Source organism: Amblyomma maculatum, chromosome 1 (genome assembly GCF_055883805.1).
Source record: "Amblyomma maculatum isolate TAMU_Amacu chromosome 1, ASM5588380v1, whole genome shotgun sequence".
Classification (NCBI taxonomy): domain Eukaryota; kingdom Metazoa; phylum Arthropoda; class Arachnida; order Ixodida; family Ixodidae; genus Amblyomma; species Amblyomma maculatum.
This window is the reverse complement of record NC_139344.1, coordinates 383873420-383885463: the sequence shown is the minus strand read 5'-3', so window position 1 is coordinate 383885463 and position 12044 is coordinate 383873420. Positions and strand designations below refer to the sequence as shown.

The window sequence follows — 12044 nt, the reverse complement described above, 5'->3', positions numbered from 1 at the left end:
CGGACTACATAAAAACGGGCGCATGCAGATTGAAAAATTCTCGGTAAAAATTTTCTACAGTGTTTGTGCCAAAACCAGTGCGGAAAAAAAAAAAATTTGAGTCATGGCTGGCACAGTTCAATTGCATGAGTATCACGGAAGATGGAAAGTCTGTGTCAGTAATGGGTTAGGATGGAAACTTCCAGATGTGCTCTGGCAGCCAGCTGTATCCACGATCCGTGCACGACTGTTCTTCACGCACTCGCAAGCCGTATTCCAGGCAAAAGAGCAGCGCGGCAAAGTGACAACATGCTTCACCGTTTCCAGCCACGTACATGCCGCAAACACCTTGTCATGTTTTGTGGCAGTCCAAGTTTGAAAGGAGAGCTCAACGAAATCTGTGTTTGGCATACTTGCCTCATTCGATCAGAAGAAGTTGAATGAGTGTTTGCATCGTCTGTGTCGGCTGTGAAGAAAATGCCACCTGTGGTGACATCTCATTATGTTTAATGTTTGACCAAAATTGCATTGTATTTGAAGGGTTTTGTTTGTGCATCGCAAAAGATCATGTCCAGCCTGCAACGCAATGAGGTGGCACCACAGGTGCCCTCGCTGTGGCAGCAGCTTCTTTCCACCTTCTTTTAATCGAATCAGGCAAGTATCCCAACCAAGTTTTGTATAAAAAATCCAAATGCCATTTCTGTGCAAAATTAGAGCTACAAGGATTCAGCGGATTCAGCAGCCTCTTGGTTCCAAGCATTCTACGGCACGTGTGCAATTGTGCAGCATACGGGTTAATCTGCTTCAGCCATGAGTCTTTAAACCAGGTGCTTGTAATGAGTTGTGTCGATGAGTTACCTGTTGGCTTTCAGTTGGTTTCTTGTGATAAAGCCAGCCCAGAGCACAAGAAACTCGTGAATGTCGCATATATTTGCGTGGCTACAGGTCGACGCCTACCGTGCAGTCGCATTCACCGATTGCAAATTGGTCGGTGCCACACAGTAGGGCTTTTTTCTTTTCTTTTTTGATGTGCCGGCCTCTGTCTGCATCGTGCAGACTTTGCAGATAGTTTGGACTGTCGCTCATGATGCTGATTTAGTTTTCATTACATCAGTGCTGGCATGGTAGAGTGACAAAAAAGACACGACGCACATGAGCAAACGAAGCCGCAGACCATACTAGTCTGAACATGACGCAAAGATGGCGTAGGCTGCGTACTGACATCAACTTTGACGTCACGTGAATTAGAGCTGTGCACGAGCTCAGGCCGGACCAGATACTCCGATCACGAACACATGCAACATTTGCGAAAGTGCGATTTAGACCTGGTTGTTCTTGTTGCAGTGTGTACATGACTCATAGCCCGACAGCCTGCAAACCTAACTGCATGATAAGGGTCTAGAATGCACAGAATCTTCCCGCGTCCTCCGCATGCAACAGTCTTTACCGGCATCTCACCGCCTTTCCTCCCCGCCTCCTTGCCGTGAACGGATCTTTGGTAGCCGTCAGTGATCCAGCAGAGGGGCAGGATGTGGGCTATTTAGTTTAGAGTTTCGCATCTCCATTTTTGATAACAGCGGTGCAGATGTTTAAGTATCCGTTTCAAGATTCGTGCCACGCTGTTGTGTACCACACATCCACGGTACACACATCTCTATTGTGACCTACTCCTACCTTGACATGGCCTCGTCTGAAGCAGGACATAGCTCAAAGCATATGCGTTGCAAGAGTTTCCTTTTGTTTCTCTTGTTGTGAAAATTTTACGTAAAAGGCACACGGTGTCCCAGGCGAGCTCGCCGAGTACTTGGCCACAAATTCAACCCCTGGTTTAGGCTTAAAGCTAGCACACTTATGGAGAACCAAGCAAGCTGCTTACCGAAAACTTGGTTTCCTATCAAAGAAGTGTTAGTCACTCCAGCCAAAAGTTGTAGCACCAAAAGAAACTTCAGCGCTACCAGGTTCATTATCCAAGACCACCGTAAATGCCTCAGTATCAATAAATAGCTCATTGTTTTTGCACAATTAAGTTAAGTCTACATACGTCCTGTCTCCTTATATACATATTCAGCAAATTTGTCATTTCAGACTTGAGAACTCAACATTTTAATATCTTGATAAACGTATCACCCAGAAATTATTCTCTTTTATATCACTTTAACTGCAATGATAGCATGACGGGCTGGGTATGGCTCAGGCCTTAAATCTAAGCGCCTGGTTTCAAGATTTCAGTATTGAACTAACCTTTAAAAGGTTAATGAAGCAAAGGGTTAATGCAGCTAAGGGCTGCATTAATGATTTCAGGCACTGTACACAAATATGTATGCTACAAACTCTCTGGCTTTTGTAAGAGCCTATTTTAGCTACCGCTATTTTTCTTTTCAGGTGAATTTAACATTCTTTATCTTGCTGTTAGTGCACTTAGTTATGCCTACCAGTCCCTATCCGAGTCTGACAGGGCCAGGCTCAGGCCTGTAGAGTCTGGCCCGGGCCAGGCTCTGGCTCAAAATTTCGGCCCGTGCACACCTCTAACGTGAATACCCAAGTGCCACCATCTAGTGGCATTAACATGGTGCAAACAAAATTGCAGCGTGCATTAACTGCACTAAGTGGCGTCACAAGTCCATCCTTGGCGCCAGGCTGGAATTTTTTTAAGGTTAACAAGTTAATTTTGTACTATCGCAATGCATTATTGGAAGCAGAAAATTAAACAGACCGTTCAGTTAAACACTTATTCACCTGTCATTATTTTGAAGTAACACTTTCTACAATAACATGAGTTTCTAAACATACTCTGATAGCAACTGGTTGACCTTGCTTTGCAAGGATAAACTGCCCTGGTGGACGGAACTGTGACGGACAGGAACTGAAAATTTAGCCGTTAACTGCATCCCTGAATTTGAAGTCAATAAACTAACATACAGCATCCTCAGAGCCGTGCCATCACCAGCAGATTTTTCTGGTCTGAGTTACTTTAAAGGGATTGTACTAAACTCCTTAATGACTAATCTCTTAATTTGCATTTCTATAATCTCACACATACTCGTTAACATGCAGTGGTAAGCTAACACACCATGTGACCACCCTACATAAAACACCATCAGCTTGGCCACACCTGTTGAATGGAAGAGGCTTCTCTTGTTTCCCTCTACCAATCAAATGGATATACCATCCGTGTCCACTCGATCCCCACAAACTTCCTAATCTCATCCACCCACCTAACTTTCTGCCCCACCTTTCTAGGCTAGCCCTTCTTTGGAATCCAACAATCCTAGCAACCATTTCTTATCTTGTCTTCACATTACATGCTGCCCATGCCCATCTCATGATTTTGCCTAGAGTGTAACTTGCATTTGTTCCCTGGCCCACTCTGCATGCTTTATGCCACTTAACGTTACACCTACCAGTTTGCATTCCATAGCTGTGCATTGTTCTCAGTTTAAGTTGAACCGTTTTTGTTAGCCTCTATGTTTCTGTGCCATAGGCGAGTACCATGCAAGATATAGCTGTTATGTACTTTCCTCTCGAGGTCGCGAGTACTGCTATGCAGCCATTCATGATATGAGGACATTAAATGCGCTTTGTCCCAATCTGGTTCTAGCTATTCCTCTTTCATGGTCTAGATCTGCAGACACTACCTGTCCTAAGTAGATGTATTCCTTAACCACATAAAGCACCTCACTACCTATTGTAGCAAGACAGTTGAACATTAGCTTCCTGCATTTTAATTTTTAGATTTACTCTCATGCTTTGCATGTCTAGGTCTTTAATCATCCTATTAATCAACACCTTACAGTACTTTCACACGCTGCTCATATACACCTTAGTTCTGTAAAGTCTGCTGAGGTTTCGACAGAGTCAAATGCCCTCTTGTAATCTATGAGGGCTACCTACAGTGGTTAGTTATAGTCTGCACATTTCTGTATTAACTGATTGGTTGTGTGGATATTGTCTATTATCAAGTTTCCTTTAGGAAAGCTTGCCCTGGTTCTTTGATTGATTGGAATCTATGTATGTCTTGATTCTAGTAGCAATTACCATAGTAGACAGTAAATAACAAGTGTAAGCTGACTGGTCCATTATTTCTTAAGCCCTTGACGTACCCGTTCTTATGAATTGCTTATGGATTTCAGTATTGAATTAACCTTTGAAAGGTTAATGAAGCAAAGGGTTAATGCAGCTAAGGGCTGCATTAAAGATTTCAGGCACTATACACAAATATGTATGCTACAAACTCTCTGGCTTTTGTAAGAGCCTATTTTAGCTAGCACTATTTTTCTTTTCAGGTGAATTTAACATTCTTTATTTTGCTATTAGTGCACTTAGTTATGCCTACTAGTGAACGCAGGAAAAGCTATTTCGCAAAATATTGAGCTTGCTAGCATGTTTCCTGCCATCCCTTTGGCGACTGATTTTCTACCTCTGATCTTTTTTTTTCTGGATTTCTTCTGTCTGCATCTTCGGAAAATGAAATTATTACACAACTTCTATAGTGTTTATTTCATAAATCCCGATATGTTAGTATTATAATTTCCAATCGTCTTGTAAGAATTAACCAATTCACTTTATTGAAACCTGGGCTTGCTATTTGAGTCAAACATTGTTTTTTCTAGCGAAATGAGAAATGTTGCCTAAAAGGGTTAACTGGCTCATTGACATTGGCAAGGAAATTTGCTGCGTCTCTCAGCGAGACCCCCATTCTTTTAGACAAGCTCAATTTTCTTGCTATACCTCCTTATGCCAACTAACTTTTCCTTATTGAGTAACTTTCATAGCTGTGCCAGTTCAATCCTGTCTGTTGGTTTGCAGGATTTCGTGCTTTGTTTCTTGATCAGATTTTTCATTGCCTTAGATAGTTAACCAGAATCCCGTCTGAGTACCTTTTAACATCTGCTATTACTGTACATTCTATAATCTCAAATTATCGTTCATTGCTCTACAGTAAGGCCATGCTCCTCTGTTAAATCTGAATATCTGTTCTGCAGAGAGATCCTAAATACCTGTAGTTTCGCTCCAGCTGCTAATTTGTGAGTGGGTTTCTTCCTTACATCGCCTCCTCAAGTCTAGACTACCTAATTTGAGACCTTGCCACCTTGTGGTCACTACACACCACCATACATTCCCGATGACTGCCATATTCTTCCTGCACGATGCTTGCGTTGGCTAAACAATGTGAAATCTATTTCATTTTTAGTCTCTCCATTTGAGTACTCCCATGTCCATATTGATTTCTTACATTTGCTGAAGGTATTCATGATTTGTAAAATATTTTTCTTTGCGAACTCTTCTAGTAACTCCCGGACCTGCTATTTCTAGAGCCCATGCAGTAGTCATCCACTGCCTGGTCCCGGGCCTGCTTCTTTCCTGCCTTGGCATCGAAGTCACCCATCAATACAATACACTGGATTTACTTTAACCTTTGATTCTATGCCACCATAGAAGCATTCTATGGTAGGTGTTGCCTAGCTTCACTTAGTACCCATTTTAATTACAATACCTGCCACTCTTGTTAATGCTAAAAACTCTTCAGTGCAACTAGCTCTATGCTTACTGACCAGGAGCAGCACATATAGTTTAGTCTCCACTAAACCTCTCTGGAAAATGAAAAAACTGATCACAGTTTTGAAGTCAATGGCACTGTAGCTAGCCTCTGGAACCTACACTGAAAAATTGTGTAGACTCACGGAAGCTTACTTGAGGAATCACTTGCTGACGGTGACACCTGCATTTCCTTCTTTAGCCTTTTCTACCTTATAAAGGCTTTGTTTTCAAGAAAAGCATAGTCCGTCGATCAATAACCACCAATACAGGCCTTTAATCTTTTCTCAGCATCAGTTTTTTTTGTTGTCCCTCCGTTTGCTTCCACAGGTTTCTGTAGTTGCTTAGTAGTGTGCAATCATCATCAAGCTCAAAGGCAAGAAGCTTCCAAATAGTAACTTTATTGCTACCACACAAACACCTTCAGTCCCAGCTGAAGGTTTGAGCGTATAGCTTTCATAGGCTACGCTAGTTTTTTTTTATTTTGCATTTCAATATAACCCAAACACGAGGAGAGCACCCCCGATTTATGTCCAGTATTGGTCAACATTAAGGGAACACAAGAAACCAGGTGGAGCAAGTGTTGGTAAGGCAGCCTCGGGCAGTTGAAAAGAACGAAAACAACAGGCTAAAACTGTAGTACTTTATTCAGTACGAATACGAAAATAACAGTTTAAAATGCGAATATTCTTACAGGTAACAGGCTGCCGCATTCGTGCCAAAAGCCCACAAAAACAATGCGTGCAAGCCAGGCTTTAAACCGCTGAAATTTGGCTTTAGAACAATGGGCAACCTGTCAAAACTTAGGTACAGACATGTGGCACTTGTGTATGAAAAAAAAAAAGGAGAGTAGTTTCAATACTTGCAGGCATAACGCTTGCACTAACCCCGCTGTCATGGTTCTGTGCTCAATGTTGCACGCTTGCATAACAAGAGGACGACAGATTTCATTCTTTGCTAAACTTCTACATCCGCAAAAAAGCACCGTAAATTTAGTCCAGAACATGGCCCGTGCCGTCCAGGCCATGTTCGTGGGAATTTCTAGAAGCTCGTCTAATATGCGTGCACATGATCAGCTCTTGGAATGTACAGCAGGGCAGTCTCGATCAACAGAGTACTTAACCTCCTGTCACCCTCTCTCCCCACTGAGAGATGAAGGGTTTGTCCTCAGCCTGGTCATTGCTCGAACAGTACAGCAGTGTTTGGGCAAGGGCATAGTTTTGTTCGTGCCACTTGTATCCCTACATGTGACGTGTGTTACCAAAGTTGATTCCACTTTGCGTGGCACCCTTGTTAGATCCGTACTGGAGGCTGATCACATTCTGGCCGGCCTTGAGCTGTTCCTCGCTGAAGTTGCGAACGTTGGCTTCTGCTTCCTTCGGTCCCATGCCCTTCACACCAAACTTTGGGGCCTGCAAGCAAGCAGTCAATCAGGAGTTGAGGACATGTACAGATAAGACATATCCAGCATGACTAAAGATGCAATAGCACAGATGTACAGTATGATCCACTGTTAAAGGAAATATGGGATCACATGGCCTAAACACTTTGCAAAGCGTTGCCAACAACTGGCGAGAATGGCTAACAGCATGAGCATTCTTGGAAAGAGCAGTCGGTCGTGCTTACCACACATGCACCTTGTGCGATCATTTCTCGCCGGCTCTTTCGGGAGTGCTTTGTAAAGCCTGGCAACCACGTGATCTCATTTTCCCTTTATTGTGGACAGTACTGTACACAAGGTCAGCAGGTACCACTTGTCCTTGTGGAGTGGCAAGGTGAAGGTCAAGTGGAACCCTGCCTGTGTGCTGCTGGCCTTCGGTAATGCCCGAGCTAATATGTATCCACTTCGCAAACCTTTCCGTTAAGCCATGCTGAATGATTACAAAGAAATAAGGGTGCATGAACAGACCACTCCGAGACCACAAATACGCCTGAATGGGTTTTAAGAGAACTAATGGAGAATGACAACTTGGGTTTCAGCAGCATTCAGAAGTGGTGTCTAAGATTGACTATATGTATAAGAGTAGTATTCAGTTTAACTATCGCGATATATCCGCCGCACCAAGTTGCTAGCCATCATCAGAAGAGAAAGTGGATTGAACGAAATTATGACAAGTTCCTGCACAGATATTTGCTTATAGTTGTCATCACTCTGCTGTTGCTTTAAGTGGCCGGGATATGAGCTTTCGTGTGGCCTACCTTCCTGGCCAGGGACTGCAGGCAGATGGAGACCGACAGCAGGTTCTGCTTTTCCCAAAGGTCAACCGTCTGGAAGGTCTCCTGGGCAGGGACGCCCATCTGCCGTGCATGCTCCAGGAACAGGTTGATGTTCTCCATGCATTTGAAGGCCATCTTGGAGTTGTTGATCTTCTTCTCGGGGATGCTGTCGGGCTTGATCGAGTTCACCAAGCTGCGAACAAACCGGGCATAAAAATACTCTTCCAGCCTCCACTTGAACAAACAGTACAGATTAGTAAATACGGTACCTCAAAAGGGTTACCAAGATCAGTTGCATTCAGTTTCTTATTAAATAATATTTATTTGGTGTAATGAGCAATGAAAGGAGGATTTAAACCACTGCACCAGAATTTTTGACATTAGCAATTATAGGACACAGAAAACCTGATTTGAAATCTTCGTAAGTGCTAAAAATGAGCATATTGTCAAGCGAGAATTGCCTTCCATATGCCTAGTCATGAAAATCCGTCCCAGGGCTCGGGCAGAATGCCTCGACTTTAGTGGGATGTGCGCTAGAGGACAAGCTACTCCCCTTTTACTCTCTTATAGGCATATTCGCGTTTATAGAGTTTATGAAGAAGAATGGCCATACAGCCTAGCGTCTGGGATCGGTGCACAAAACTGCATAGACATTGTTGCAGTTTGGCTGTGGAAAGGGCCAACAGTGAAACAGTGCAAAAGTCATAAGCACAAGGAAAGGATAATACAGAACACAACAGACGTCTAAACCAACTAGCCCATCGGCATCATGTTGAGAAAAAGCAGAACACAACAGACGGCTAAACCAACTAGGCCATCGGCTCATGTTGAGAAAAAGGGTCAGTTTCAGTGATGCCAACATGTTATTTTTTAACCATTTTAACGTAAAAGACCCATTTTCATTGAAAACTGTGTCTTTGGACCACAGAAAACTATCGATACAGGTCAACTTCAATTTGTCCCCAAGTCATTTACAGCCATTACTGTAAGGATTAAACCTCCACAATATCAGACTTCCCATGCTCCACTTGGCTACTGCTAAGTGTGCATCATTTAGGGATTAAAAAGGCACTGCATATTAGGATGAGAATTGCCTAAATTATTCAGCACTTGGTGTCATCCAGTGTATGCATATTACTATCGACATGATTTCTTAGGCAGACACGTCCAACACTTTGTCAGCAGAGCTGTTTGGCCTGTAAAACATACTACATGTATCTATAACCATGATATTAGCAGGCTACTGAAAAAGCAATAGCAGATAGCAAATTCAGAATAAAATGTAAGTACAGAGAAGCTGTTTGCGATCGTAACTTCTACTTAAAATATGTGTAAATTTACTTAACAAGGCAATTCCTCCTTTGGATGTAAGCCAGCCAGGTTGTCATTACTTGTGAGGCACTACCTTCAAAACCCTACTTTTGTTCTTGAAAAATTGCATATTTAGAGTAATGCTCTCACTCTACCCATCGCACCGCCTGTCATATATGTTCTGTACACTCAGTAATGGATGAATTTGATCTGCCATTGACTATGGAATCCTTCTTGGAATTGGTCTAGCGTGTGATTACACGCACATTTTGTCATGGTAACTGCAACTTATAATCAGAGCAATCACAATGCAAGTGTGCATATGGGGCTTTGCCGGATTTCGAAGGTGCATATCAGTCACATTTCCACAACCAGCTCTCAGACAGATGCGTGCAGTGTTAATGCGTACCAAGACAGTAACTTGAGTCTCCACCCCCAACAAGAGAAAGAGAGGGTGACACAGAAGAAAGGAATGTCAGATGGATTAGCCCAACAACGCTTACATAACTTTAAATGTGTGAAAGTGGGTAAAAGGAGCAAGTTAAAGAAGAAAGAAGCAATTGCCGAGTTGAGTTCGCAGTACGAAATGTGATCTTGCTGCATCTTTGGTCTGAAAAACAGTGTCTTCAGGCTTGAGGCATACCCGAAAGAGTAAACGAGTTGGAAAATGTTCTAGAATTTATTTTCTGCAAAGCTGTAGGAGATAGCACGCATGCTGCCTGATGCACCACCTGACTTGCAAATGTGCCACAAAGAGGTATACTGACTGGCAGAGGAGGACACCGTCCTTCAGCGTCTCGTAGAAGTTGTCCATGTCACCTGAGGTATTGATGTCCTTGCCCGTGACCTCCTTGACCCACTCGAGCAAAGCACCTGCCAGCTCCGGGTCATACTTGGACTGGATCTGCGTCATCGCATGCACAACAAGAAAAGCACAGTGAAGTGTACAGCTGTGACAACTTGGCAATGACCCAGTGTGATAAAAGGGGACTAACATGGAAAAAGTAATCCAAGCTATCAAGTGCAACTCTCTTTGATAGCTGTGTGGTTATATAGTAAAACTAAGCTGGAGCCTGTAGCTGTTAGCTTCATTATAAAACTGCTTGTACCCATCTCTAGGCACGCTGTTCAAAGGCAACCATGTGAAATCTGAAAATTTTCACGAGTAACACAAAACAAACCAACCTATAGTACTGTGATGCTCTCATTGTTTCAAGGTGGACCACATCATAAACCCCACCAAAAACACCAGTCTCTGAAGAATGCATGACAAAGACGCTTGCGGAGCGTGCTGACGTTTGAAAATTTGAGCGGAAAAACCGTGGATTTCCACGGTGTGGCAATGGCCCACACCCTGACCAGATATTCTGCAAATGCTATTTCACTGATGAATTCTATGCAAGACTGCTTAATGCTCGTTCTGTACTGGAGAGTGGAAGCCCGAATAAGAGTGTTTTAGAAGGGAAGAATGCAGGCTTTCAAGCTTATAAGTAAGCAAGCCTCTCTCAATGTGGTGCAACTTCTTCAAGATGACTTTGCCATGTGGTGCAAAAACACTAAGCCAACCATTCAACTGGCACCAAAGAACCAAGAATATTTGGAGAACATGCACGAACGATCCCAACGACATCATTTTAAAACACCCATAAAACATCCATGTGAGCATGTACAAGAAGTGATCAGTCAGTAAATATTAACTTGAATTTATAGTGTGACCAGAGCGTCAGTGCGCATCACTGAGATAGCAACAGGTAACATTCTGTGAACATCCTTAAAAACAAATTAGTAGACAGGCTCGCTGTACCATTAAAAGGACAAATCAACCACATGTGGCTTGTGAGTCTATTCAACTGATGTGTGTTGTAGTAAATAAACCAAATGAACCCATTAATGGACTTCAGAAAGGTGCATTCTTTAGAAGCATTTGTTTACCGCCCTACTCATTTTAATGATATCGTGCAAAGACAGTACTTCTTAAAACCAATAATTAGTGTGATGTGATCACTTGGTTCTCTCACTTTGCCATCACAAGTATATAACAGACACTACTTAGCTCAATGGGCAAGTGCCACTGGCACTAACTGGACGGCCTCGTGTTTTGGAATATAAAAGTTATAAAAGCTCCGTGAGAGTCGTGTGTGTGTGTGTGTGTGTGTGTGTGTGTGTGTGTGTGTGTGTGTGTGTGTGTGTGTGTGTGTGTGTGTGTGTGTGTGTGTGTGTGTGTGTGTGTGTGTGTGTGTGTGTGTGTGTGTGTGTGTGTGTGTGTGTGTGTGTGTGTGTGTGTGTGTGTGTGTGTGTGTGTGTGTGTGTGTGTGTGTGTGTGTGAGAGAGAGAGAGAGAGAGAGAGCTTGCACATGTAGATATTGCATGGGTTCTTCATAGTGTTACTTAGGCTCAGTGTGTTGTACGTGTTCCATCGATTGAGTTGAAGTTGATTACTATGGGAAACTAGGTATAATGCTGCTTGCTAAATTCACAATAAAACATTGGCAGCTGCCAAGGCTCTATTATAAATCATCATGCAGATCTAGACTACGCGGTCTGGACCTGCCCTTCACATAACCCAAATAGAAGCGTAGATTCCCAAGACCTTATTACTCAACCATGATGCAGAAGGGCAGCGCAAAGTCATCGGTCTCGCCCTGACCGCTGCCGAGCCCCAAGGGATTCTGGTCGACGGTTACGGGAATGGGCTTAGGCTAAAGTCTTCTTCCTCGTCATTTTTTACAGGTGCGTCATTTTTGACAGGTGTGAACAAAAGTTATTTCTCTCTTCACCTTTGCAGAAGATTTGAGATCACAATATTCCCTCTCAGTAGGGTAGGGGACAGCCTAACTGCTGATAATATTCATGTGCAAAAAAAAAAAATTCTAGGGGTCACTTTGGACCACTAAAGTGCGATGAGGGGAAATCTTTTGGTGGTCCCTAGCCCTCCACTACCGGCACCTCTTTCTCTCTTTTTCATACCCACCTTCTTCCCTTCCCTTTAACGCTGCTCATTC

The 12044-nt window shown here is 43.1% G+C and overlaps 1 protein-coding gene across 2 annotated transcripts in view; it reads right to left on the bottom strand.

Annotated features, from left to right (window-relative positions):
- Positions 1 to 6143: 6143 nt before the first annotated feature.
- Chd64 (transgelin calponin-3) overlaps positions 6144 to 12044 on the bottom strand; it is a 58161-nt gene continuing 52260 nt past the window's right edge. For both annotated transcript variants that reach the window (XM_084593416.1, XM_084593407.1), the window contains exons 2-4: positions 9810 to 9946; positions 7714 to 7924; positions 6144 to 6926 (exon numbers count right to left, since the gene is read on the bottom strand). In XM_084593416.1, coding sequence (XP_084449542.1) covers positions 6756 to 6926; positions 7714 to 7924; positions 9810 to 9946 — 519 coding nt within the window. In that variant the 3' untranslated portion in view covers positions 6144 to 6755. The remainder of the gene's footprint in view (positions 6927 to 7713; positions 7925 to 9809; positions 9947 to 12044) is intronic.